This window comes from Hylobates moloch, unplaced genomic scaffold, assembly GCF_009828535.3.
Source record: "Hylobates moloch isolate HMO894 unplaced genomic scaffold, HMol_V3 SCAFFOLD_22, whole genome shotgun sequence".
Taxonomy (NCBI): Eukaryota; Metazoa; Chordata; class Mammalia; order Primates; family Hylobatidae; genus Hylobates; species Hylobates moloch.
In genome coordinates, this window is record NW_026652297.1 from 2,441,833 (window position 1) to 2,469,776 (window position 27,944).

General features: G+C 47.9%; 3 protein-coding genes, 1 non-coding gene and 1 pseudogene across 8 annotated transcripts in view; 1 reads left to right on the forward strand and 4 right to left on the reverse strand.

The window, feature by feature from the left end:
* PRPF40B (pre-mRNA processing factor 40 homolog B) overlaps positions 1–27,944 on the reverse strand; it is a 67,794-nt gene that overhangs the window by 32,582 nt on the left and 7,268 nt on the right. Inside the window, exon 2 of the mRNA XM_058433441.1 lies at positions 14,818–14,929. Coding sequence (XP_058289424.1) covers positions 14,818–14,853 — 36 coding nt within the window. The 5' untranslated portion in view covers positions 14,854–14,929. The remainder of the gene's footprint in view (positions 1–14,817; positions 14,930–27,944) is intronic.
* On the forward strand, positions 471–26,606 carry FAM186B (family with sequence similarity 186 member B). 5 transcript variants are annotated; one of them, XM_058433461.1, is made up of 8 exons: positions 472–816; positions 1,647–1,872; positions 2,819–3,001; positions 5,035–6,703; positions 7,225–7,417; positions 17,817–17,986; positions 18,688–18,878; positions 25,996–26,095. In XM_058433461.1, exons 1-7 carry the CDS (start codon positions 721–723, stop codon positions 18,833–18,835), a joined length of 2,685 nt encoding a protein of 894 aa, XP_058289444.1. In that variant the 5' UTR covers positions 472–720; the 3' UTR covers positions 18,836–18,878; positions 25,996–26,095. The 5 variants fall into 5 exon arrangements, with proteins under 5 accessions (XP_058289445.1, XP_058289446.1, XP_058289447.1 ...); XM_058433462.1 differs by lacking the exon at positions 18,688–18,878 and having other exon boundaries at positions 471–816; positions 25,996–26,606; XM_058433463.1 differs by lacking the exons at positions 18,688–18,878; positions 25,996–26,095 and adding an exon at positions 25,747–25,866 and having other exon boundaries at positions 471–816.
* LOC116462053 (Parkinson disease protein 7 homolog) lies at positions 10,409–12,124 on the reverse strand (annotated as a pseudogene).
* Positions 12,047–14,738, reverse strand: LOC116462054 (DNA-directed RNA polymerases I, II, and III subunit RPABC4-like). Its single transcript, XM_058433699.1, has 2 exons — positions 14,667–14,738; positions 12,047–12,358 (listed from the first exon to the last, which is right to left on the reverse strand). Exons 1-2 carry the CDS (start codon positions 14,736–14,738, stop codon positions 12,176–12,178), a joined length of 255 nt encoding a protein of 84 aa, XP_058289682.1. The 3' UTR covers positions 12,047–12,175.
* Positions 13,226–13,335, reverse strand: LOC116462205 (U6 spliceosomal RNA). The gene has a single exon (XR_004246294.1). It is a non-coding gene; the product is annotated as a U6 spliceosomal RNA (small nuclear RNA).

Sequence of the window (27,944 nt, forward strand, 5' to 3'; positions counted from 1 at the left end):
CCATTTGGTTATTGATTGGCTCTAATTTTTAGAAATTTAAAATATTTTATTTAGGAAGATAACTTTTGCTAATTGCTTTTTCTTATTTTTAGACATTAATGTTTTGTTTGGGAGCATAACATTTAGTAATTTTTAAAAAGCAACAAGTCGGCTGGGCACAGTGGCTCACACCTGTAATCCCAGCATTTTGGGAGGCCAAAGTGGGTGGATCATGAGGTCAGGAGATCGAGACCACCCTTGCTAACACAGTGAAACCCCGTCTCTACTAAAAATACAAAAAATAAATTAGCCAGGTGTGGTGGCACCCACCTGTAATCCCAGCTACTCAGGAGGCTGAGGCAGGAGAATCACTTGAACCCAAGAAGTGGAGGTTGCAGTGAGCCGAGATCACGCCACTGCACTCCAGCCTGGGCTACAGAGGGAGACTCTGTCTCAAAAAAAAAAGGCAACAAGTCAAGTAAATATATGTTAGGTAATGGACACAAAGCTAGATAGTGGGGAGTCTAATCTCCTAATTCTTCTAATCGAACTGATGATGTCACTGGGGAAAAGAGGATCAGTTGGAACCTGGTGTTTGGCAGTTACTGGAGGAGCTGTGCCCGGGCAGAGGGTACCCAGGAGACACCCTGGTGCCCTCAACCTCCAAAGCAGACAACATTGTGTGTCCAGGCCTGTGGACCAGAGACACAGGATGTTTTGTGACTGACAGAGTGATCCAAAATGGAGAAGGATGACCCCCCACAGTTGGTGACTCCCACGTCAGTGAAAGCCATCATCTTGAGGATTGAGGCTGCCCAGCTAACTCGGGCTCAAGAGGTAGCCCCTGAGATGAAGGAATCACCCTTACATTGGGATCTGATGTGGAGGCTGGGGACTGATCCCAGGTTTGAGCGAGTTTCTAGCTCTGGGTCCTCAGAGGTCCTCGGATATTCAGCAACCCGGGTCTGCAGACAGATTAGTATAACTTTTCTCTCCTAAACTTGGCCTATGCAGAGTGAGCTGAAAGCAACCACCCACCCGAGGCAGGGCTGGGGCCGGGAAGGGGGCAGGAAGCTCGAGGATAGCCCTGAGGCACATGTGCTGGGTCTTAGAGGGCAGGAGAAAGGACCCAGAATCTGTTCTTGGCAACCCTCCAGAATCCCCCAAGCTGAGCCCAGGAAGTTCACAGGAGTTGGGGAAATGGCCAAAGGCTCAAATCACCCTGTACACGAGGCTCTAGTACATTTTTTACTTGAGCCTCTGATCCTAAAGTTTCTTGGGGCCTCGCTTTCCCAAGCTTCTGTTGCCTGTGGATCCTTGTGAGGAAAGACATCCAGAAACCCCCAGCAACCTCTGAAATTCTAAAGAAATGTTTCCTGTGGGGTTTTGGTATTCTATCCTTTCTTGACCTTCTTAATAATCACAATGATAATAAAGCTACCACTTTTGTGTAATGTGCCAGGTACTATTAAAAGCACTTTAAAATATTTAATTCATTTAATCCTTACAGAAACCCTGTGACATAGGTACTATAATAATTCCCACTTTAAATATAAGAAAACTGAGACCCAAAGAGGCTAAGCGACTTGTCCAAGGTCACGCTGCTAGCATGTGGCTTCTGGCTCAAGTCCACAGCCCTAACACTACAATCTGCTGCTTCTCTATAGGATATTTCTACCCAACTCTCAGACATTTTGGACAAAGTTAATTGTGTCATCAACCGCTTCCAGGAAGAATTAGGATATGATTTAAAAGAAAATGCCAAATCTCAGCAGACAGATCCAAAGGGCAAGAAGAGATTCATCTTGCTGGAAAAAATTGCCTCCTTCTCCAAAGATGCTAAGACGAAGGAGAAGCACCTGTATGATATTCTATGCTGGCTGGGTGACTGGGGTGAGTTTGCAGGCTGGGCACCATGCCTCCTCTGGGAGGGGAGTGTGGGTGGCAAGCACAGGGACAGCACAGGACACATCCCCTTCTCCAGTGAAGCATTCCACCACTCGTGCCACAGCACATCACCTCCACGCTCCTGAGGGGCAGACACAGAAGTGTCCAAACATCACAGATCGACATTAGCTGAATATATGATGAAGCCTAAGTCATGGGTCCATTATGACATCTCATTTTTGTGCAGGATAGAAACTAAATTTGAACCCACATTAGCTATTTTATAGAGCACCCCTGGGTGATATTCAAAGCACTGAATGACCTTTACTGCATGGGCCCTGATGCCAGCTGTGAGCAACTGGTACAGCCATTTGGGTGTGGGCCAGCTGCATTAAACCCTAAAGCTAAGTGCTATCCCCCACTCAGCTCAGAGTCATCCCATCACGGGACCCGTGTGCTGTGTGCTGGATGCTCCCGTGTTGGAAGAAGATGGTATTGGGATGTGCCTTGCCCCCCGCATACTACCCCATGCTTGGAAGCTCTTAGTTCAGTGGTCCCTCAGCTGCCCTCAAGACTGACAGAGCTGTTGATTCTGCTTAATTAATTCAGTCGTCCAGATGTTGGACCAGGCAATGAATGGGCATAGAGCAGTAACAAGTCAGATACCTCCCTGCTGTACAGACAATACTATTTAATGTCCATTGTGAATTTCTATATGGCAGGCCTCATGTTAACTGTTCCACATGTATTATCTCATTTAATCTTCACTCAGTTCTTTTATAGGGAAGGACACTGAGGCTCAGGGGTATAAGTGACTTACCAACATCACGTAGCTAGTAAGAGGTAAAATCAATGTGACTTCACAGCCGCCGTAACCCCTGTGCTATAGGGCTGTCCGTGTCCCCCTGGAGGACAGACTGCTCTCAGCCTGCACCTCCCATCCCTTCTCCAGGTGACACTCTGACCCATGAGATCGGGCCCAGGAACAGTGAAGAGGAAGAAGCAGCTCTGGACAAATGGATTGAAGTGACGGAGAAAGTGTTACCACTCTCCCTCATTGCCACCAAAAGAGGCATCGAGTCACTCACTGCCCTTTGCTCCACTCTCATTGAAGGACAAAAGAAAAGGTCACGAGGTAGGTTCTAGGAGCACCTGGCCAGGGAGCTAGGTGGGGACGGGGTGGAGCCATGGCAAGGGAAGTCAGAGGCTGGGCCTGGGGTCTTTCTGATTCTCCTCCATCACACAAGTTTGATTTGAGATGGATGGGCAGTGGTGAGGGGCTGGGGGTTGAGCCCAGGCCAAGCACTGAGCAGCTCTGAGCTGTTCTTCCACGCTAAGGGAGGTGTGATGTGGAGACAGGTCTCTGGCGTGCTCACTGGAGCTGTGGCCTCACGTAGGTTCTGAGGAACAACGCTGGGAGGCCAGGAGGGCTAGAGTTAGCAGCTAGAACCTGCGGACCATCCTCTCCTCACTCCAAACCCAGCAACAGAGCCAGGAAGGTTGGGGAGGCTCAGCCGGAGGCTGCTGCAGAGGTGGTCCATCAGCAAATAGCTGAACCTTGGCTTTTTACTCCCATCAACATTAGGAGAACCTGAGATTATCGAACTCATACATTTTGTAGATGAGAACATTGAAGCTCAGAGAAGAGAAGGGACCACAAGGAAAGGCTGTGGCCCCACACATAGGGTTTCTGGCTTCTTAATCTCACTCAAGAGTTTGAATTGCATCTCTGTCAGTTTCTGGTTGTATCACTTTGGGCAAGGACTTCATCTCTCTGAGCCTCAGTTTCCTCATATATAAACAGAAGAGGATACTGCCTAGCTCCAGGTTTGTGGGGAGGCTTCTACATGGTGTGAAGTGTCTGACACCATGCTTGGAACATGCTCAGGGCTTAATTAACAATAGTTAACCATCAGCATTTACCACTGTTGCTCATGGCCAGCCTCATTATCAATCAAGTAAGGTCAGCAGGAGGGAGAAGGCAGGGAAAAGTGGATAAGGAAACAATCTCTTCTGCAATCTGTACCGTACTATGTCTTCAAATACACTTATTGTATATTTAGACCCTCGCTAGATTATAAACTTATGAATGGTAAAGACTGTGTCTTTCTTTCTTTTTAGGGATGATTTATTGAGCACTTACTAGGTACCTGTTACTGCACTTGGCACTAAACATGCATAATCTAAGTCCTATGACATAGATTCTATGATTATCCCCATTTTTCACATTGGGAAACTGAGAAGTTAGGAAAATTGCCCAAGGCAAATCAGAAAGATGGGATTCAAACCCAAGTTATCTTATTGCAGAATCTAAACTCTGGACCACTAGGCCACATGGCCTCTCTGACAATACGAGCTAGATGCTAGCCCAACTTCAGTATCCCTTCATTTTTATATTTCCTCTACCCCTCATCTGAAGTTAGCATTGTTTCTTCCACCAGTGATGTTTATTAAATAGGCAGATGAATGGATGCTCCAAGGTAATCACTCCACCAGCTCTATACATACTAGGTCCAAGGGGGTACAATGACCACCGTGACCCAGCCTTTAAGAAATTGAGATCTGCTAATGGCAGGCACAATCTGTGTGTAGTGCATTTTCCTGGGGAGAGAGGGTCTGCTGCTTTCCTCAGAGTATCAAAGGGATCCCCCAAATGGAAAAAGACACTAGTTATTTAAAAAAATATATAAAACATGTGAACAGTTGGAGGACCATGTGATAAATTCTCCATAAGCACAGTCCACTGCTAACGGGAAAGGGAAACCAGGCTTTCTAGATGGGTGTAAGGGGTTTAAGTAGCTGACAATAGGAGGCAAACATACTGAGGCTGGGAAGTGGCATGATTAGAAAAATAACTCTACCCCAGGAGAACATGGAAGACCAGGAGGATGCTGCAGTGAGCTGTGCTTGATTGCCTACGCCAGGCCCTTCTGGTCTCTGCAGGTGCTGTGGAGCTGGCTGACCCTGAGCCTGGGCTCTGGGCAAGCTCTTCACTCAGCAGAGGTCTGTCCTGACAGCACTGTCCCTGGCCCCACATACAGCCCCAGCTCCATACTCTCGCCAAATCCCTAAGGGGGTTGCCATTTTGGCCCTGCAGGGTTTGGAGAATCAATGCAATCCTTGGGACCCATAAGAAATCATTGACTTTTTTCTCTCCACCTCTCCCAGTGTCCAAACACACCTTCTGGCAGGGCTGGCAGGGAAGAAGCCCACAGACATCTCCATCCCATCCTCAGCCACTGAGCCCAGAACAGATGCTCCAGGACCAGCATACCATGAACATGAAGGCCTCGGAAGTGACGTCCATGCTGCAGGAGCTCCTGGACTCTACCATGTTCAGCAAGGGGGAGGTCAGGGCCATCAGGTACATGGTTACTGTGGTGGAGAACCTCAACAAGGCCTTGATCCTCCAACACAAGGAGAACAGGAGCCTGGAGACCAAATACAGACACCTGCAAATGCAGGCGACCAAAGAGCTCAGCAGCCAGAGGCTGCACTTCCAGCAGTTTGTGGAGGTCCTTGAGAGCAGGAGGGATGCTCTGCTGAAGCAGGTAGAGATCTTAGGGGGAAGGTACCATGACCTTCTCCTGACGAAGCAGGCCTTGGAGTTCCAGCTGAAGAAGGCTCAGACTGCTACGGGTCAGGCAGAAGACCCAGCTGAGGTTTCTGTTGACTCCCCGGGTCCCTCTGACAGAGAGACCCTCCCAAGGAAAGAAACAGTCACGGAGGAAAGCCAACAGGAACCGATGAAGGAGGAGCAGTTGTTCTCGCCACTTCCCCCAAGTCCCATGGCCACGATGCGGGACAGTGGTGCTATAGCTGCAGGGCACCAGCCACTTTCCACCATGACTGTGCACTCGAGGGTCGCAGATGTGTTCAGCAGTAAGGACACTGAGAGCCTTGAGCCTGTGCTTTTACCCTTAGTAGATCGCAGGTTTCCTAAGAAATGGGAAAGACCGGTGGCAGAAAGCTCAGGCCACAAAGACAAAGACCAGGAGGACTACTTCCAGGAGAAGGGAGGACTCCAAATTAAGTTCCAATGTAGCAAGCAGCTGTCTCTGGAGAGCTCCAGGCAGGTGACCTCTGAGAGCCAAGAGGAGCCCTGGGAGGAGGAATTTGGCTGGGAGACGCGGAGGCAGCTGTGGCTGGAGGAGGAGGAGATGTGGCAGCAGCGGCAGAAGAAGTGGGCCCTGCTGGAGCAGGAGCACCAGGAGAAGCTGCGGCAGTGGAAGCTGGAAGACCTGGCCAGGGAGCAGCAACGGAAATGGGTCCAGCTAGAAAAGGAGCAGGAGAGCCCAGGGAGAGAGCCGGAGCAGCTAGGGGAGGATGTGGAGAGGAGGATCTTCACGCCCACCAGTCGACGGAGGGACTTGGAGAAGGCAGAGCTATCATTAGTGCCTGCCCCAAGCCAGACCCAATCTGCTCACCAAAGCAGGAGGCCACACTTGCCCATGTCTCCTAGTACCCAGCAGCCTGCCCTGGGAAAGCAGAGACCTATGAGTTCAGTGGAGTTTACCTACAGACCACGGACCCGCCGAGTTCCCACAAAGCCCAAGAAATCTGCCTCCTTTCCTGTCACTGGGACATCTATCCAAAGGCTGACCCGGCCCTCTTTGCAGATATCCCCTGCAACTCTTAAGGAGAAGGTGTACCACATGGACATGGAGGCCCAGAGGAAGAACCTGCAGCTCCTGAGTGAGGAGTCTGAGTTCAGGCTGCCCCACTACCTGCACAGCAAAGCGCTGGAGCTCACCACCACCACCATGGAGCTGGGCGCGCTCAGGCTGCCGTACCTGTGCCATAAGTACATCTTCTATAGACGCTTCCAGAGCCTCCGGTAGGTCCTCCCTGGAACCCACCTGGCACCCACCCGCTGCAATGTGTGGGCAGAGCCTAAACCAAGTGGGAGAGAAGGAACACAGGGCAAGGGGGGGATGGGGAGAGCCACCCCAGGCCTGGACAGGGTCTCCTGAGTGGGGGCCTGGAAAGCAAGTCTGGCCTGGGTCCCTGGGCAACCCTTGAAGATGTGGGAAGAAGGGCACTGCCCGCTGCTCTCTCTGTAGTGGGCTTTTCCTCTAAGCAATTCCCTCTCTCTTCCTCTCTTCCCGTGGCCCTGTCCATCATCCACCTAATGTGCTCCCCTGTCTTTCCTTTCTCTTCCTGTTTCATCCCAGCCCCGAGGCTCCTCACTCGATACCACCTCCCACTTTTCTCTGCCCCATTTTCCCCAGCTCTCACCAGCCTCCATTTCTCTTTTTGCTCTAAGGAATTAAAGAAAACAAAGTCATCTCTGGTTAACAGACTTGGGGGATAGAGGAGGCCTCTCCACCCCCTAAATCGCTTCTCCTCTCTTCCCAGGCAAGAAGCGATCAACCACGTACAAATCATGAAAGAAACGAAGCCTTCCTACAAGGCCCAGAACCTCTACATCTTCCTGGAAAACATTGACCGCCTGCAGAGTCTCAGGCTACAGGCCTGGACGGACAAGCAGAAGGGCCTGGAGGAGCAGCGCCGAGAGTGCCTGAGCAGCATGGTGACCATGTTCCCCAAGGTGGGCCTCCCGCCCTGACCCCCGCCCCACTCTGCCTCCTGGGGTCAGCACAGCCAGTCGGCTTGGGGCCCGAAGTGAACCTGTGGGGACGTGGCTGAGACTGTGGGACCAGGGGCAGAAGAGAAAGGAGAAGGCAGGATAAAGCCTCTGCACCAGGGAGAGGTGAAGGTAGGCGGCGGCCTGAGCATGGAGGTGGGCGGCTTTCAAATCTGTTTCTGGGGAGAGCAACCCAGAGAGAGAGAGAGACGTCTCTTCAAAAAAATCTGTAGAAGAGTTCTTCTGGAGAAGAGGGGGCAGCTGGATCCTGCAGTCCTGGCTCTGGGCTGTGATTCTCCCTCCCCTGTGGTTCTCCGTGCCCTGCTCCTGTCAGTCTGGTAGCTCTCCAGGCTTGGTGCACAGCCGTCATCTTCACTGTTTTACAGGGACTTGCTTTGCTTCTCCCTGAATCAGCTCCTTGGCTTTCTAGATTCCAGGTCTCTTCTTCCTTGGTTCACTTCCTTGTTTTAGTAGAGTCCCTCCTCCACTCACTGGCTGACAATGGTTGCATGGGAGGTTAAGTCACTGAGACCCTGGTTGTCTGAAAATGTCTTTACTTAATATCTGTCCTCACTCTTAATTGACTGTTTGCTTTGATGTGGAAGTCTAGCTTAGAATCCATTTTCCCTCATAATCCCTCAAAATGTGTTTGTTTTGAGACGGAGTCTCGCTCTTTTGCCCAGGCTGGAGTGCGGTGGCACAATCTTGGCTCACTGCAACCTCCGCCCCCCAGGTTCAAGCGATTCTCCTGCCTCAGTCTCCCGAGTAGCTGGGATTATAGGTACCCACCACCACACCTGGATAATTTTTGCATTTTTAGTAGAGACGGGGTTTCACCATGTTGGCCAGGCTGGTCTTGAACACCTGACCTCAAGTGATCCACCTGCCTTGGCTTCCCAAAGTGCTGGGATTACAGGCGTGAGCCACCACACCTGGCCACAATTTTTATTATTTATTATTTATTTAAAATAAGTTTTATGGTATATATTTAAGGTTTATAACATGACATTATAAGATACATATATAGTAAAATGGTTACTATATAGTAAAATTGGTAATTGAAACAAATTAACATATCCATCATCTCACATAGTTGCCATTTTTCTCTCTCCTCTGGCAAGGGCAGTAGTAATCTACTCATTTGGCAAAATTCCTGAATACAATACACTATTAACTATAATCCAACACATAGAGCTTTTAGTTTCTTAGTCCTATGTATTTGCTACTTTGTATCCTTTGGTCTATGTCACCCCATTTCCTCCCACCCCCACTTCAATTCTGTTTTATTTTCTGTCTCCTCAATTTGGCCTTTTGTTTTTTTTTTTAGATTTCACATTTAAGTTAGATCATGCGATATTTTTCCTTCTATGCATGGCATATTTCACTTAGCATAATGTCCTCCGGGGCCAACCATATTGTGGCAAATGGCAGGATCTCCTCCTTTTTTAAGGCTGAATAATATTCCACTGTATATACAGTTATGCATCACTTAACGATGGGGTTGTGTTATGAGAAATGTGTTGTTAGGCAATTTTTTGTTGTGTGAACATTATAGGGTATACTTCCACAAACCTCGATGGGACAGCCTGCTACACACCTAGACTATATGGTGTAACCTATTGCTGCTAGGCTACAAATCTGTGCAGCATGTGACTATTCTGAATACTGTAGGCAGTCAGAACACAATGGTGAATACTTGTGTATCTAAATATAGAAAAGGTACAGTAAAGATATGGTATTATAATCTTATGAGACCATGGTCATATATGTGGTCCATCATTTACTGAAATGTTGTTATGCAGCGCACGACTGTATATACCAGAGTTTCTTTCATTTGTCCACTGATGGGCACCTCGGTTGTTTCCGTATCTTGGCTACTGTAATACTGCAATGGACATGGGAGTCCAGATATCTTTTCAAGGTGGCGATTCTGTTCCTTTGGGTATATACCCAGAAGAGAATCCCTGGGTCATAGTAATTTCATTTTTAATTTTTTTAGGAGCCTCCATACTGTTTTCCACAATGGCTGTACTGATCTACCTTCCGATGAATAGTGCACAGGGTTCCCTTTTCTTCACACCCTTGCCACGACCTTGTTACCGCCTGTCTTTTTGATAATAGCCCTTCTAGCAGTGTGAGGTGAGGTCATAGCTCATTGTGGTTTTGATTTGCATTTCCCTGATGATTAGTGACGCTGAGCACCTTTTCATATACTTGTTGGCCATTTTTATGTCTTTTTTTTTTTTTTAAAGACATCAAGTTTATTAGAGCAACAGTGTGCAACAGATTGGCTGCTCCACAGACAGAGCAGGGCTGTCCCATAGGCAGAGTGGCCCAGAGTATTTATGTCTTTTTTGGATAAATGTCAATTGAGGTCCTTTGCCCCTGCTTTTTTTTTTTTTTTTTTATTTGAGACGGGGGTCTCACTATATTGCCCAGGCTGGTCTTGAACTCCTGCTCTGCCTATTTTATTATTTTTAGTTTGCTAAATGCCTTGTTTATTCTGCAAACAAGGCTTAGAAAAAAAATGTACAGACACACTTTGTAGGTTGAGAAATCTCTGTGTAGTTGTGACTTCACAACTATACTTCGGCAAAAGCAGTAATGACGGTGGCTTCCGAACACGTTAATCTACCATTGTTTTGTCTAGAGCGAACACAGTGAGAATGGATTCCTAATGGCCTGTTTCTCTAAGTGATCCTCACATTTCGCTGCTCTAGTCTTTTTTTATTTTTATTTATTTTTTTGAGACGGAGTCTCGCTCTGTCGCCCAGGCTGTAGTGCAGTGGCGCGATCTCGGCTCACTGCAAGCTCCGCCTCCCGGGTTCACGCCATTTTCTGCCTCAGCCTCCCGAGTAGCTGGAACTGCGGGCGCCCACCACTGCGCCCGGCTAATTTTTTTGTATTTTTTAGTGGAGACGGGTTTTCACCGTGTTAGCCAGGATGGTCTCCATCTCCTGACCTCGTGATCCGCCCGCCTCGGCCTCCCAAAATGCTGGGATTACAGGCGTGAGCCACCGCGCCCAGCCACTTGCTGCTCTAGTCTTTAAGAACAAGTGGAGCCTTCACTTGAGCTGCCATCTCCTTGCTGCTCAGGGCTTCAACAATTGTAAGCACAAACTCAAAGCTGGTCCTAGGCCCTGGGCTTGTAAGAATTTCAGGCCGTCCTTTTCCACATGATTCTCAGAGTAGGTGTAATTACTTCCATTCATCATTTTGTCCTTAGCGAGCGGGAGTGTTGTAACTTGACTTCCAAAACTGATTTCATGAGCCATCAGAACAGTAGGACCTGCACAGACGGTGGCTATAAGGCCTTTCTGGTTTTCCTGCTCCTTAGTATCTCCTTCACAGAAGCAGACTCAGATAAATTCTGTGCAGATTACCTCCTGGTAGAACTACTATGTCATATGGTCCCTCTTTTTTTGCGTCTTCAAGACTGGCATCATCAGGACAAATGAAAACATCAAGGCTACACTGTACTGGGTCTTTTCCAGCCAGACCTGCAATGGTGACCTTAATCCCAGCTCACCTCATGACATCTACAGGATGACTGTCTCCATTTCCTCTGCTCCTTTAGCCAAAAACTCAAAATAATAATAATTTAAAAATCAGGTTATATGTTTTCATGTTATTGTGGAACTATTTTACACTAAGACTTTAATTTAGACAATGTGAATTTTCCTAACAATAATGTGAGCATATTTTCATGTACTTATTTGTCATCCATTTATCTCCTCTGGCAAAGAGTATTATTGGGCTGTAAAAATTCATCCCATATTCTGGATGCAAGTTCTATACCAGATCTGTATTTCGTGGATATTACCTTTCAGTCTGCAGCATTCCTTTTTTTTTTTTTTTTTTGAGACAGAGTCTTGCTCTGTTGCCCAGGCTAAAGTGCAGTTGTGTTATCTTGGCTCACTGCAACCTCCACCTCCCGGGTTCAGGCGATTCTCGTGCCACATCCTCCCGAGTAGCTGGGATTACAGGCACCCACCACCACGCCTGGCTAATTTTTGTATTTTTAGTAGAGACAGGGTTCCACCATGTTGGCCAGGCTGGTCTCTAACTCCTGACCTCAAGTAATCTGCCTGCCTCAGCCTTCCAAAGTGCTTGGGAGTCTCGCTCTGTCGCCCAGGCTGGAGTGCAGTGGCGTGATCTCGGCCCACTGAAACCTCCGCCTCCCGGGTTCAAGCGATTCTCTTGCCTCAGCCTCCCAAGTATCTGGGATTATAGGCATGCGCCACCATGCCCAGCTAATTTTTGTATTTTTAGTAGAGATGGGGTTTCACTATGTTGGCCAGGCTGGTCTCAAACTCCTGACCTCTGGTGATCCACCCACCTTGGCCTCCCAAAATGCTGGGATTACAGGTGTGAGCCACCACACCCGGCCTGTGTAAGATATTTTGAGAGCAAGAGAGACCAACCACATTCACATAACTTTTATTATAGTATATTGTTAACATTGTTCTATTTTGTTATTGTTATTAATCTCTTACTCTGCCTAATTTAAAAATTAAACTTTATCATAGTTAAGTATATACAGGAAAAACAGTGTATAAAGGGTTTGGTACTGAAGTTTCAGGCGTCCACTGGGGTCTTGAAATGTATCCCCCGAGGATAAGGGGGAACTACTGTATGCAAAACCGAAAGCTATACAACAATGAGAAACATTAAGAGGGAAATTCAGGTGTAAGTGAAGACATTCCTCTGAATTCCCAGGTTTCACTGAGCATCAAAACCCACCAATCTTTCAGTCATTTTCTTGAATATTATTCTGTATACACATTCTCTGCATCTGATTGGATCCCTGGATTTTATTTGATTTTCTGCATGACATTCTCCACAGATATATATCATTGGCTGCTGCTTTGGGGGTTGAATGTCCTGGGTGTCATTGTGAGCCCCCTTTTACTGAGTGTCTTTCTAGTTTTGGCCCAAGTACCCACCACAAACTCCAACCCACCAATTCCCTACCTACCCAGCACTGAGAAATGGCATCTTAATAATATTTATTCTTTCAATTCATGAGCATGCTGTATCTCTCCATTTATGTCTATTTATTTCAGTTTTATAGGTTTATTATTCAAATACTCTGAAGCTCTGTAATTAGGTGCATACACATTTAAGATTGTTTATGTACTCTTGAAAATTTGACCTTTACTATTTATTTTTATAGAGATGAGGTCTCACTATGTTGTCCAGGCTGGTCTCCAAATCTTGCCCTCAAGCGATCCTGCCACCTTGACCTCCCAAAGTATTGGGATTATAGCATGAATCACTTTACCTGGCCCAAAATTTGGACTTTTATCCTTATGAAATGGCCCTCTTTCTTTTCTCTTTTTTTTTTGAGATGGAGTCTCGCTCTGTCATCCAGGCAATGCAGTGGCACCATCTTGGTTGGCTCACTGCAAACTCCACCTCTCAGGTTCAAGTGATTCTTGTGCTTCAGCCTCCCGAGTAGCTGGGATTACAGGCGCCTGCCACCACACCTGGCTAATTTTTGTATTTTTAGTAGAGAGGGGGTTTACCATGTTGGCCAGGCTGGTCTCCAATTCTCAACTTCAGGGGATCCGCCCACCTGGGCCTCCCAAAGTGCTGGGATTACAGGCATGAGCCACCCATACCCGGCCGTTTGTTTCTAATTATATTCCTTGCCCTTCAGTGTACATCAATATTGATATAGTCACTGCAGCTTTTTAAATATTTTTTACTATTTGCATGGTATACCTTCTTCCACTCTTTCACTGTTAACCTCTGTGTCTATATATTATTTATTTATTGGAACACTTCATGAATTTGTGTGTCATCCTTGCACAGAGGCCATGCTAGTAGTCTTCTCTGTGTTATTCCAATTTTAGTATATGTGCTACCAAAGTGAGCACTGTGTCTCTATATTTAAATTGGGTTTTTAATTGATATCTTATAGTTGGGTCTTGCTTTTTTATGCAATCTGTCAATCTCTGCCTTTTATTTGGTGGTTTTAGGCTATTTATATTTGATGTGATTATCAACACAGTTGGGTTTAAATATATAATTTGCTCTTCATTTCTATTTGTCTCATCTGTTCTGTTTTTTTTTCCCCCTCTTTTCCTGCCTTCTTATGGAGTAACTGAGCTTTTCAAGTAAATTCATCTTATCTCCACTCCTGACATACTACATATTAGCCATACCTCTGTTTTGTTATTTTTTATTTTTATTTTTTGAGACAGAGTCTCTCTCTCTCCCCCCCAGGTTGGAGTGTGGTGGTGTGATCTCAGCTCACCATAACCTCTGCCTCCTGGATTCAAGCGATTCTCGTGCCTCAGCCTCCTGAGTAGCTGGAATTACAGGCGCCCACCACCATGCCTGGCTAATTTTTTTGTAATTTTAGTAGAGACAGGGTTTTGCCATGTTGGCCAGGCTGGTCTCGAACTCCTGGCCTCATGTGATCCACCCGCCTCAGCCTCCCAAGGTGCTGAGATTACAGGTGTGAGCCACCATGCCCAGCCTGTTTTGTTATTTTATTTTTATTATTATTATTTTTTTTGAGACAGAGTCTCACTCTGTTGCCCAGGCTAGAGTGCAGTGGCATGATCTTGGCTCACTGCAACCTCCACCTCCCAGGTTCAAGAGATTCTCCTGCCTCAGCCTCCTGAGTAGCTGAGATTATAGGTGCACACCACCACGCCCGGCTAATTTTTGTATTTTTAGTAGAGACTGGGTTTCACCATGTTGGTCAGGCTGGTCTTGAACTCCTGACCATGTGATCTGCCCTCCTCGGCCTCCCAAAGTGCTGGGATTACAGACGTGAGCCACTGCACTCTAGGGTTTACAATATAAATCTTTAACTTATCATCGTCTACTTTCAAATAATATTATTTCATGTGTAAGAACCTTACAATAGTATACATTTATTTCTTCCCTCCTGGCCTTGTCCTACTGTTGTCATACATTTTGCCTCTATGTAACTTACAAATCCACGAATGCAGTTGGCCCTCTGTATCTATGGGTTCTGCATCTGTGGATTTAACCAACCACAGGTCAAAAATATTTGGAGAAAAAAATAGATGGTTGTGTCTGTGCTGAAGACGAACAGACTTTTTTTTCTTGTTATTCCCTAAACAGTATAACAACTATTTAGATAGTATTTATATTCTATTAGATATTATAAGTCATCTAGAGACCATTTAATATATACAGGAGGATGTGGGTGGGTGATATGCAAACACTGCACCATTTTATATAAAAGCATGTGAGCATCCACAGATTTTGGTGCCTGTGAGGAGTCCTGGAGCCAATACCCCATGGATAGCAAGTGACAACTGTACATTGTTATTACTTTTCCCTTCTATTTACCCCACATTCAACATTTCAGTGCTCCTTACTCTTTTGTGTAGATCCAAATGTATTTCGGGTGTCATCTTCCTTCTGCTTGAAGGATTCCTTTAACATTTCTCACGCTCATCTGCTGGTGATGAATCCTTTCAGCTTTGGTGTCTGAAAAGGTTTATTCAGCTTTCAGTTTTGAAAGATGTTTCTGCTGGATGTAGAATTCTAGGTGGGCAGTTTTTTCTTTCGATATTTTACAGATGTGAACACAAACTTCCCAGGGATATATGAGCTCTGAGGATGGTTCTGCCTGTTCTTGCCCAGTGATTCTTCCCCCAGCCTTGGTGGTTTCCTCCCAGGCCTGCACAGAGACTTAACGGGACCCCTCTGCCGAGCTTTGGAGATTCCTTGCTGTGTGGCTTCCTCCTCTCTGGTACTCTGATTTTCAAATTCTAGTCACCTTGGCTTCCCTGATCCCCAAATGCTGTCTCCTCATCTCAGCAAGGCTGCTGGCTTCTGTTTGGGTTCCCTGCCCTGTGCTGGGGCCTGGACATTGTCTCATTTGTTTCATTCCTGTTGGGGATCATTGACCTGCACTGCCTGTTGTCTGAATGGGTATACATCATTTTTTCATCTATTCTGTTTGGCCTACTAGTTGTTTACAGGAGAATAGTAAATTAGTCCTTGTTATTCCATTATCACTAGTTTATCTCCTCAAAAAAAATCCTATACTATTAAGATTCATTTTAAATGTTAAAAGTTCCAAGAATTCCTACATACTAGTAGTTTTACTTTTTATTTATTCAATTTTCGTACAATTTTGAGTATGTACTTACATTCTTGAGCTCTTGGCAAAAGCTCCATTGCCCCTCAGGGGGCCACGCCCTGTGGGTTAGGAACCACGTGGGTTTAGGCCAACGGAATGAGAAGGTATCACTCACTCTCTTAATCTCTACACTCGGAGCCTATCCTCATCTTTTCCATGTCCTTACTGAGACCTCATGTTTTTCCTCTGAAAACTAACACTAGCAGAAACCTTACTCTTTCACCCCCTCCCGACCACCCCACTTTACCTTGGCAGAATTCAGTAGAGTAACCATCCAAAATACATAGACCTGGTTTTAACATTCATACATCAAGTACAACCCAAATAAATCCCAAGATATTATGTGATCTGGTTATGCCATTGTATCCATTATATTCCATTCAGAGATATAACGCTCACTCACCCTCCAAAAATAAAAAAAAAGTAACCCCAATATTTAATTGGTTCACTCATAATCACTAACGTGGGTCCAACTTATAATTCACAATCATGAGATTTTCTTTTATTTTTTCCTCTCCTCTGCCATTCTCTCATATCCAGAAAACCTCTTTAAACTCCAAAACACTGTCTTTGACACCCAAACTTCCTTTTCTCTTTGTCTAGATAAATGATTACTAATCTATGGGCCATACACCACTGAGGGACAATGGATCCCTGTGTATACCACCAATTGTCTATATACTGAATTACTAAAAAAAGAAAAACTTATATTGGAATCCTTGAAACTTCTGACATTTAAAATAAATGCAAAATAGTATAGAATTAAAAAAAAAAGGCCAAAGAGATAACAGCTGAAACTTGGGAATAATGGAATAAAAGACTCCTATATTCTCCTCTTTTGACTTTTTTTTTTTTTTTGAGACAGAGTCTCGCTATTGCCAGGCTGGAGTGCAGTGGCGCAATCTCGGCTCACTGCAACCTCTGCCTCCCGGGTTCAAGCAATTCTCCTGCCTCAGCCTTCCGAGTAGCTGGGGCTACAGATGCACGCCATCACACCCAGCTAATTTTTGTATTTTTAGTAGAGACGGGGTTTCACCATGTTGGCCAGGATGGTCTCAATCTCTTGACCTCATGATCTGCCTGACTTGGCTTCCTAAAGTGCTGGGATTACAGGCATGAGCCAGCCGCGCCCGGCCTTGACTCTTTATTATAGATACATAGATATAGGTATAGATATAGATTTAACTTCTTTGTCTTCTTTAATTTTTTTTTTCACTGATGTTTTGCCCGTTTCTAGATTCTCTACAACAGATGTAAAACAGGAACCCAGCAAATTAGAATTCATACCCTTTGGGACTATTAATAATTTTGTCCCCATTAGACAAGTACTGAGTTTATATCCATATCCATCTTTCATATAGCAGGAATAGCTCTCTGCACCACCCATGAGTATGGGACCTTTCCCTGCCAGACTCCTTCATTTGCAACACTGGCTTTGGGATAAGCAGCCCTCAGCTCTAGACCTGAGGCTCAGGCTTCCAGGAGCAGAAAAGCAGCAAGTGCCGACGTGGTCCCTAGGGGCAGCTTGGAGGGATTGGAGGATCCCAAAGTTGTGAGTCAGAGCCTGCTGGGACCTGCCCTAGGGTTGGGTCAGGAGGTACCACCTGCCCCCAAGTCTTGAGCGGCAGTGGCCTGATTCTAGGGGAGGCAGCATGCTGAGGCATTGGTGTGAGGGCTGGCATCACACAGCTAGAAGAGTCTTGGCCATGGAGGTTTCATATCACCTTATACCAGTCCAGATAATCTCCTAGAGGCATCTTGACTTGCTGTTTTGGGATTGAGAATGAAAGGAACATGACAATACTTTCAGTGGCTGTGAAGCTTCCCCCAGCTCCTCACCCAGTGCCAGGGCTGGGGCTGGACGGAAAGATACCCAGTGCAGTCCAGGCACAACGTGGCCCCCTGCCATGAACCCTGCCTGGAGCTGCTCTCATGGGTTCCAGCTGCTCTGGTTTCATTTTCTTCCTTGCTGTTTTGCCCATTATCCAGCTTCCTCACAACAAAGGAGAAAACAGGAACTAACACAGCAAAAAAGAATTCAAGGAGTTTCCAGCAAAGGTCTGATACCTTGTGGACCCAGGGTTTCTAATTGAAGGGATTCCCTGGGCCTTACCCTCTCCACTCAGCCCTGAGTCCAGCAGGGGCACCAACAAACAGACAAAGCCTCCTCCCAACCTAGAGAGGAGATAACTTCCTGCTTCCCTGATGCCTCTCTGCTGGTTCCTCTAGCTCCAGCTGGAGTGGAACATTCACCTGAACATCCCTGACGTCACCTCACCAAAGCCAAAGAAATGCAAGTTGCCTGCAGCCTCACCCCGGCACATCCGCCCCAGCGGCCCCACCTACAAGCAGCCCTTTCAGTCTGGGCACCGGGAATGTGTGCCCCTGCAGATGGCCCGGTAGGTTCTGGGAAGCTGAGGGAGCAGCAGCTGTATGGGTGAAGAGGCAGGGAGCAGGGGTGACCAGCCTGGGGAGGTGGGCAGTGAAGTGAGGGCACCAACAGGCCAGTATTACCCTACGAGTTGCAAAGTGCCTGTCTTCTCAGCTGCCCTCCCCAACGCTGGCCACTGACCCACAGGTGGGGTGTGTGTCATAGTGTGCGGGCTTCAGGGGCTAGCCTGACCAGTGCATTTCAAACTATGCGACGGAAAGACTCTGAGGACCCACACCAGAAAACTTACAACCTTTCTATCCTGAGCATCGATTTGGCATCTGCCGTTGGTCTGTCCTATAAACAAGCCTGAACCTCCCCACCATGTGACCTGCAGGCTCTGGAGACACCGTGAACCTCTGGGGAGCTAAAAGGACCCTGGTCCACACCTACCCTTGCATGGCCTAGATCAGGGCTTCTGCCCCAGGGCCTGTTCCTTGAAGGACAGGGGCCACCCTGGGAACCTCTTCCAGCAGCTCCTCGGCCAGAGGAGCCCCAAGGAAGTGAGATTCAGACTCAGTATCGGAGGGGAGATGAGGAGGGCAGTGACACACTCGATTTGAGAAGGGAAGGAGACAAAGCTCACTTGGGCCTGGTGGCTCTGGAGAGTCTCTAGCATCTCAATCTCTCTCTGTTGCTTTTCATATTCTCCAAACCCCCCACTCCCAGCCAACAGGGGAAGCAGATGGAGGCTGTCTGGAAGACCGAGGTGGCCTCCTCCAGTTACGCAATAGAAAAAAAGACCCCTGCCAGCCTTCCCTGGGACCAGCTGAGGGGACACCCAGATATTCCCCGGCTGTTGACACTGGACGTGTAGTCCTCCTACCACAAAAGCCTGAACTTCCTGAAGGCCCAGTAAGGTGCGAGGCTGATGGTCAATGTGGATTCTCCCCAATAAATCTCTCTCCAGGCTTTAACAATGACCTCATTTGCTATCCCACACCAGATAGAGAGAGGCTAACCTGGTTCCTCTGCTCGGCGGCTGTAAGCGGGGTCCCCGTGCCAACAGCACTTCAGTTCTGGTGAAGGGTTTCCTTAGTGTCTCAGAGGCCACCGGGGGCTTTTCCTTCACACTGGCCTCCTGGGCTGCACATAAATTCTGAAGAGCCCCATCTCACCCTAGCCTTGGGGGTGGTTCTCAGGGGAGCCAGGTGTAGGGAGGGAGAGATGAGGGAGCCCTTGGACTGCCTGAGAAACCTGAGCCTATCTGTCACTTCTTTTCCTTACTATCTTCAAGAACAGTCCCTAGAAAGAACAGCTGAGGGGACAGACATGGGACTCCAGGGGCCAACAAGAGGCTTTTCTGGTTAGAAAAGTCTTAGCTCTCCTTTGCGTCTCTGGGCTTGTAGATGTCACTACTGAAGGCTCAAGGCTCTTTTAAGGACCCTCTCTACATGAGCAATCCTATCTGCCTCCTGTGACCCTGGCCCTGCATCAGTTACAGATCCCCAATGGGGAGAGGGTCCTGATGCCTGCAGTCTAGACCTAACCAGAGCCAAGAGCCAGAAGATGCTGGTGCTTCCCCCATCCTCCAACTGGAGACCTCAGTGAGACAGGGAGGCATAGCAGCATCAAAGAGGGCCAGTCCCTGGCTGCACCTGTGCTCTGAAATGGGCCTGAGAGTCCCAGCATTCCAGCCCACCCAGTGCAGAAACCTGGTTTCCAATTCCTGGAGGGTTTCCAAGGGGGATGTGCATGTGTGTTCCTGTTAGTTGTTGATTTAGATACAGCGAACAGAATGGAGAATAACCAAAACAACACTATGGGAGAACACTGTAACCCAGGGGTCAACTGGGGCCTGGCCTGGCAGATTTGGTTAAACTTACCCAAAGACCTCCCCATCGTGGGGTCTCTCTTCTCCGCATCCCTTCCCTGCCTGGGCTCTGCCCAGCTTCTGAGTCTCAGGCCAGCCCCTTTGTTCTTTCCACACACGGAGATATGTGCACATAAATATCAGGGGTACGCACCCCACTTGAGCCCATACACTCATGATGTCAGTAACTTTCTGAAAATACAGAGGGATAGTGAGAAACGGGATTCATGTTGAACAGCTCCAAGCAGCAGCCTCCTTTCTTCCCTCTTTTCCCGCCTCTCTGGTAAAACACGCACAATTCTAAAATTCCTTCATGTCTCAAGCAGAGCTGCTCCACCCACATCCAGGCCTCCACTGGGATCCCTGTTTCAGGCTTAAGGCACTTATCAAAATATTGTTCCCAGCAAAGACAGCTTCCCCTTTCTAAGGGAACTTAGATGAAGACAATTTTCTTCCTGCTTTCAACCCTGTACCTGTTTACTGTGTTGATCTCACCACCAGGTGCAGAGGCAGAGCCTGCTGTGCTGTCTTCTTTACCCACATCCCAGGCTGCCACCACCTCCCTGTGTGTCAGGCTGCTCCTGATGTCTCAGTGTGGGGGCTCCCTGCATTGTCTTGGGGTCTGCTATTTTGGCATGAGGATCTGCTGGTCTCTTAACAAAAGTTCTCTGTCCCTGCCCAGGCTGCTGCTTCCTCAGGGTGGTGGCCGTGCTGCCTCCTTTGGGCGTGCCCTCCTGGACATTGCTGCACTCCCTGAAGTGCACCTTTTCTCGGGCCACCTGCTCCTGGCCCAACATGAGTCCTCACATCCACCTGCTGCATGGTGCCGGCTCACTCACCTCTTTGTGGTCCTGCCGACCTCGCCGGCTCCCCTGGCCACGCTTTCTGGCACACAGCCCCATCTGGGTTCATAACAAGGCCCAACTCATGCCCCATTCTCCTGGTCTGCCTAGCACTGACCCTGTTCATCTCTGAGCCCACTGGGGCGTCCTCTCGGCATGTGAGGGAGGGCTGCTCATCTTCCCTCCATGGTTTGAGATGCTAGAAGATTGCATCCCTCAAAACCCAGCAGCCCCCCTTCTCTGAGATTTTTTTCAGCTTTGTCTTACAAGCATGTCCCCTGGGTTCTCTGTCTGACAGGTGGGAGAGCTGTGTGTGTCTGCAGACCCGAAGTGCTTTCTGTAGCTGGACAATCTTAGCCTTGACTCTGAGCGCTATGCCCTCCCCTTGCTCAGGGTCTGTTCCTGCACAGCTAAAAACACGCTGGTACAGGACGGGCATGGTGGCTCACGCCTGTAATCTCAGCACTTTGGGAGGCCGAGGTGGGCAGATCACGAGGTCAGGAGATTGAGACCATCCTGGCTAACATGGTGAAACCCCATCTCTACTAAAAATACAAAAAATTAGCCGGGCATGGTGGCGGGTGCCTGTAATCCCAGCTACTCGGGAGGCTTGAATCCGGGAGGCGGAGCTTGCAGTGAGCCGAGATTGTGCCACTGCACTCCAGCCTGGGGACACAGCGGGACTCTATCTCAAAAAAAAAAAAAAAAACATGCTGGTACACATGTGTGCACCGAGATGCACATGAACAGACTCACACAGGCATCTAACATGCTGGAGACAGACAGGAGGCTGCAGTAAGTTGAGATTGTGCCACTGCGCTCCAGCCTCGTGACACAGTGAGACTCTGTCTCAAAAAAAAAAAAAAAAAGAAAAGAAAATCTCAACATCAGAGATATAGAAATCCTTTGGCAGGTTTATCAGCCAACTAGACAAAAGCAAGGCAAAAAAATATGTGAATTTGAGGCAGGATCAACAGAAATTAGCCAAGTATAACACAGAGAGAGTAAAAACAAAGAAACAAACCAGCAACCCCCAAACCAAACACCCAAGATGTGTGGGACAATACCAATGGTTTCACATACATGTGATCAAAGTCCCAGAAGGAGAAGGGAGAAGAAATATTTAAAGAGCTACTTGAAGAGATAATCACTGAGAATTTCCAAAATTAAAGACAAGAAGCCACAGATCCAAGGAGCTCAGAGAACTGAAGCAGGATAAATACAAAGAAAAACATACCTCAGCATATCATAGTCAAACCTGAAACCAAAGATGAGAGAACTTGAAAGCAGCCAGAAAGAAAAAGTTACCCAGTAGAGTAAGAAATAAAGCAGTCTTCTCGGCCAGTCTTGTGACTTATGGGTCTACTAGATAACCCAGGAGCTTTCTAGAATATTCCTTCATTTGAGGGCAATTAGCTTAAGCAGGTATCTGTTACCTGCAAAAAACAATTGGCCAGGATATAACATCCCAGCCAATTAGCCAATTAGGAGGCTGGGTGGCCTCCCATGCTCCAGTTCTACATACCTTGGCCCTGGCTCTTGTGTCACACCCTGCCCCCGCTCTCTGCACACCCTGGGAGGCCCTGCGCTGGCTGGTGGCTTCATCACCCCTCAAACACTATTTATTGCCTCTGAGCTGGGAGGAAGCTGAGCAGGTGGAGGCTGGATACACTAGTCACTGACCTCAGTGACCCTTGAGGCAGGCCCCGGGGTCTGACTGCTGCCTCACATTCTTTCCCAGGAGCTGAGCAGCCTGGAACAACCAAAGCCTGAGTCCAGCTGGTGCACCAGTCAGGGCGCTGCCACAGAGATGTTCACTGCCACAGGCAGCAGTGTTGTGAGTGGGCAGCTGCCAATGATTCAGGCCGCCACTAGTCAAGAAGATTCGGTTTCCTCTCTCATCACCCCCAGGCTGTCTGTTAACCTCACTCTCTGGAAGAGAGGAGGAGCCTTTCCTGCAGAAGCCACAAGGAGGCAGCAAAGTGCTTGTCTAAGGGCCTCAGCTGGCCTAGAGAGGGGCTGGGAATTCAGGAATAAGAAGAGAGGCAACTGCGGGAAGAGTGACAGGAGGGGAGCTGGGGGGGTTCCTGGGAAGGTGCAGGTGGAGCGTGGACAGCAAGTGCGGCAGAGGGAGAAGACTCGAGGCATTCCTGACCCATGCTGGGACACGGGGATCCTGCAGAGGCTCTCCCTTGGACTGGGGCCCCTTCCTCCTCACTTGACCGCCTACCCCCAGCAGGTCCTCTGCTCTGTATGGCAGAGATCTATTCCTGCAAATGACCCTTTGGGCAGCCATTTTTAGGAGCTCTGCCAGGAGGCCCTTCCCATGGACTTCCTCAAGCATGTAGCATGGCCCCATTGATTCATTTACTCATTCATTCATTCAACGAGCACCTATTGGGCACATAACATGAGGCAATGTTCTAGGTGTTAGGGATACTGTAGTGAGTAAACCAGATTTTTAAAAAGTGCTTTCATGGCCAGGTGCAGTGGCTCACGCCTGTAATCCCAGCATTTTCGGAGGCCGAGGCGGGCACATCACAAGGTCAGGAAATCGAGACCATCCTGGCTAACATGGTGAAACCCCATCTCCAATAAAAATACAAAAAATTAGCCGGGTGTGGTGGCGGGCGCCTGTAGTCCCAGCTACTCGGGAGGCTGAGGCAGGAGAATGGCGTGAACCCGGGAGGCGGAGGTTGTGTGAGCCCTGATCGCACCACTGCACTCCAGCCTGGGTGACTGAGCAAGACTCCGTCTCAAAAAACAAATAAACAAACAAAAAACTGCTTCCACAAAGCTTACATTCTATGGGGGGAAAAGACAAGAAACAAAAATAAGTTAGTAAAATGCACAGTTATGTCAGAACCTAAAAGGTTCCATGGAGAAACACAAATTTCAAGAGGGATAAGGCAGCAGAGTGCAGGGGAGTGGGTGTTACCATTTAAAGTAGAGAGGGCACAGCAGGACGTTTCAGTGAAGACTTGAAGCAGGTGACAAGGTGAGCTGCGGGAAGGGCGTGCCAGGCAGGGAGAGCAGGCTGATGTGAAAGCCTGCCTGGCACACTCAGGGGGCAGCAAGGTGCTCGGGGTACCTGGTGTGGGTGAGGGGGAGGAGCCATGTTGCAGAGGCCACTGGGAGGCCAATCACACAAGGCCTTGTAGGCCACCGTAAGGACCTCTGTTCACCCTGAATGCAACGGGAGCCATTGCAGAATTCTGAGCAGAGAAGTTACATCATCTGTCCTTCAATTCAAGAGCATCGTCTGGCTGCAACCATGAGCATGGACTGGGAGCAGGGAGCAGGGAGACCAGCTGGAAGCTGTTTCAATTCCCACCCCATTCAGAAAGCCTAGTCATGAAGGCCGGACATGGTGGCTCATGCCTGTAATCCCAGCACCATGGGAGGCCGTGGTGGGTGGATCACTCGAGGTTGAGTTTGAGACCAGCCTGGCCAATGTGGTGAAACCCTGTCTCTACTAAAAAATACAAAATTTAGTCGGGCATGGTGGCAGGCACCTGTAATCCCAGCTGCTCAGGAGGCTGAGGCAGGAGAATCGCTTGAATTTGGGAAGTGGAGATTCAAGTGAGCCGAGATCATTGCACTGCAGCCGGAGAGACAAGAGTGAGACTCTGCCTCAAAAAAAAAAAAAAAAAAAAAAAGCTTAGTCAATGAGCTCAGATGGCCCTTCCACTACGAAGCTTCCACTAATCCTCCCTAAGCCTCCCCTTCTCCTGGGGGCTCTCCTGCCTTTGTGCGTGGATCTCTTCCAGCACTGGCCCATCTTGCCTTTGTTCTGTCCTCAACCCCACTAGACCTGAAACTCTTGAAGACGGATGCCCAGTTGCCCTCACAGCTGTAGCTTCCCCTCTACCTGGACCCTCGGAGGGCCATGCACACAGTAGAAACCAAGTCAAGCTTTCCCTAAGGAGTAAGTGCCCCCACCCCTCCATGGCTGCCTCTGAGGCTTCTTCTGGGCTGTGTTTCTGCCTGGAGCGCCACAATCGTTATATTAAATGCTTGGCCACCATGACAGGCCTAGTGCCTTCTGTGAGCTGCATGTCACCGTCTCTCAGCACAGCCAGGTTTACAGGACACAGCTTGTCACCGGCCCATAAGGCAGCCTGTCAGTGCTGGCAGGAAGCACACACAAACCAGTGAGTTTGCATAACCAGTGGCCTCTCTGGAGGCTCCTGAGGGCAATTAAATGTGTAATTTTTCATTTATTGATTCCTTAAACATTTATTGAGCGCCTACTGTGGTGCCATGATCTGTATTAGGCAGTGGGAGCACGGAATTGAGTAAAACTTATTTCCCAGGAGCCTACTGCAAACACAGGGTGCTGACTGGATGCAAAGCACTGGCACAGTTACAGAAATAAATTCAAGCATTGTCTTGAACTCCCGAGGACTCACAATCCACCCACCACTCCTTCAGCAATTGTACTGTGCCAAGTGCTGGAGCTGGCGATGAAAACAGAGGGGTCATGGCAAGCCTTGCAGGGTGACGCTTGAGTAGAGACTTGAAAAGGTGGGGAGGCAAGTCATGGGGGAATGGTGACATTGGGACAGACTCCCCTCACACTCCAGTGTGGAGAAAGAGTAGTAACTGGTAGGGAGCTAGTATGGGAATGCAAGACAAAGTGCAACAGAGAACGGGGAAGACATTCATGGCAGTGAAGGTCTGGGGAGGCCTTTGGGGCTAAGTGGGATCTCCATGAAATGTGGAAGGATGGGTGGAACTATCGCAGGGGGCGGGAGGCAGGAAATCCAAGGGAAAAGGACACTGTAAGCACAGAGCATGTTCATGTAGCAGCAAGCGGCCAGCGTGGGTGTAGTTCCACACCACGTGTTGTAGGAGATAAGCCCAGCTGGGGCTGGATGTGGATGGGCTTGAAGGCCAACCAGAGGATGCTCCTCTGTAGGCAGTGGAGAGCCACTGATGACAGCGTGGAGAATTTAAAAGAATGGAGACAGGGAGAGCAAGGAGAGGAGCAGTTGTGGAGGCGTGCACAGCAGTCACGTAAAGAACCAGTTACAACTGTAGTCACTCACTCATGCCTTTGCTCGTCCACAGACATAGTTATTATGCACAAAACCTCATGCCGATTGAAGGTGGGATAAGACAGATGGGGAGAAAATAAAGAAAAATAAAATCCAGTTTATGTGGAGGATTTTAAATCAAGGGAGAGACAGACACCAGTAAAACCCGAGCACACTCTTCCTTGAGGTCCGTGATATGATGCTCTTCTTGGTTTCCCACCCACGTCCCCCACACTCCTCCAGCTCCTGCAGATTTTCATTCTCTTCTGCCTGTGTTCCCTAGGGGCTGCTCCAGTGCCTGGACTCTCCTCTCATGCCACAGGACATCCCAAGATGACTTCGGATTGCCCTACTGCCTCAAACATCAGCTGTACGATGAAGATTCCCAAATCCATCCCCAATTCCAATCTCTCCTCTGAGTCATAGAGCTGTATATGCAAACGCTCAACTGCACATCCCAACTGGCTGCCCACTGGCACCTCCAACTCAATCAATGCAAATGAAACTCATCACCTTTCCTTCTCATCCCCAACCCTGCAGCTCCACTTGTGCCTCTGGTCTCAATGCATATCTGCCAGCCTCATCCACTGCCAAAGCCTGAACTGGGCATCGTAGGTGCCTGAGCTCCTGCACCCATTCATGCAATCTCCCACCAAGCCCTGTCATCGTCTACATCTTTTATGTCTTCCTCTCAGTGACTACCCTAAATTGGGCCACCAACTAATCTCCCTGGCTTCTGTTTTACTCTTTCAAGCTATGCTCCATACTAAGCCAGAGACATCTAAAATGCAGGTCTAATTCCACACTTCTGCTTAAAAATTCATTAATGGCTCTTCATTCTTCTTAGGATAAAGTTCAATCATGGCCTATAAAGATTTTTATGACAGCTCTTCAGCCTGGCTATATGATATTCCATTGTATGCATGTGCAATGATTTATTTAATCAGTCCTCAAGTGAGAGATGTGTGAGTTGGCTTTTGCTAAACTTGCTAATATGAACAATGCTCCAGCTGATAACTGTTTTCTTTTTTTTTTTTTTTCAAGAGAGGCAGTCTCACTTTGTCCCATGCTGGAGTGCAGTGGCGTGATCATAGCTCACTGCTGCCTTGAACCCCTGGGCTCAAGAGATCCTCCCACCTCAGCCTCCCAAGTGGCTGGGACTACTGCACCCAGCTAATTTTTTAATTTTCATTTTTTTGTAGAGACGAGGTCTCGCCACTTTGCCCAGGCTGGTCTTGAACTCCTGGGCTTAAGCAGTCCTACCACCTTGGCCTCCCTAAGTGCTAGGATTACAGGTGTTAGCCACCACACCTGGCTGATAATTTTACATGTAATTTATTTTGCATGTGTGAAAGTACATTGGATCAGAAATTCTATGCATTTGTAATTCTGACAAGTCTTAATGAATTACAGTTCTTTATTTATTTATTTTTTTGAGACGGAGTCTCGCTCTGTCGCCCAGGCTGGAGTGCAGTGGCGCAATCTCGGCTCACTGCAAGCTCCGCCTCCCAGGTTCACGCCATTCTCCTGCCTCAGCCTCTCCGAGTAGCTGGGACTACAGGCGCCCGCCACCACGCCCGGCTAATTTTTTGTATTTTTAGTAGAGACGGGGTTTCACCGTGGTCTCGATCTCCTGACCTCGTGATCCGCCCGCCTCGGCCTCCCAAAGTGCTGGGATTACAAGCATGAGCCACTGTGCCCGGCAATGAATTACAGTTCTAACAGCAACACGAGAGTGCTTACTACCCTACAACCATGCCAAGGCTAAGCGTCCAACATCTAGATTTTTTGCCAATCGGTGGGTGAAAAATTATACTAAATGTAGTTTCAATTGTCTTGTGAGTGAGGTTGAGTATTTTTTCATGTTTAAGAGACATTTATCTTTCCATTAACCATCCCATTTTCTTATTGAACTTGCTATTTTTCATATTGATTTGTAGAGATTTTGTACATATTAAGCAAATTAGCCCCTCTGACTATGATATGGGTTGCAAATATTTTCCCTACTTTGCCATTCTCTTTGTTTATGGTGTTTTTCGCTCTGTAGAAATTATAGATTTTTATGTTGACAGAATTTGTTTTTTTAAAGCTATGAGAAAATGTGTGCCATTCTGGACAACACTTTCTCTACTGTGACATTATAAATTTGTGGTTTTACTCTTTTACATTTATTTATTTATTTGGAAATGGAGTCTCACTCTGTCATCCAGGACGGAATGCAGTTGCGCAATC

Coding starts and splice junctions, on each gene's coding strand:
- FAM186B (XM_058433461.1), top strand. CDS start 721: ATGGAGAAGGATGACCCCCCACAGTTGGTGACTCCCACGTCAGTGAAA. Junction 817..1,646: donor AGCTAACTCGGGCTCAAGAG/GTAGCCCCTGAG, acceptor GCTTCTCTATAG/GATATTTCTACCCAACTCTC. Junction 17,987..18,687: donor GTGCCCCTGCAGATGGCCCG/GTAGGTTCTGGG, acceptor CCCCACTCCCAG/CCAACAGGGGAAGCAGATGG.
- LOC116462054 (XM_058433699.1), bottom strand. CDS start 14,738: ATGGGGTATTGGCTCCAGGACTCCTCACAGGCACCAAAATCTGTGGAT. Junction 12,359..14,666: donor ACATGCTTTTATATAAAATG/GTGCAGTGTTTG, acceptor ACTCAGTAAAAG/GGGGCTCACAATGACACCCA.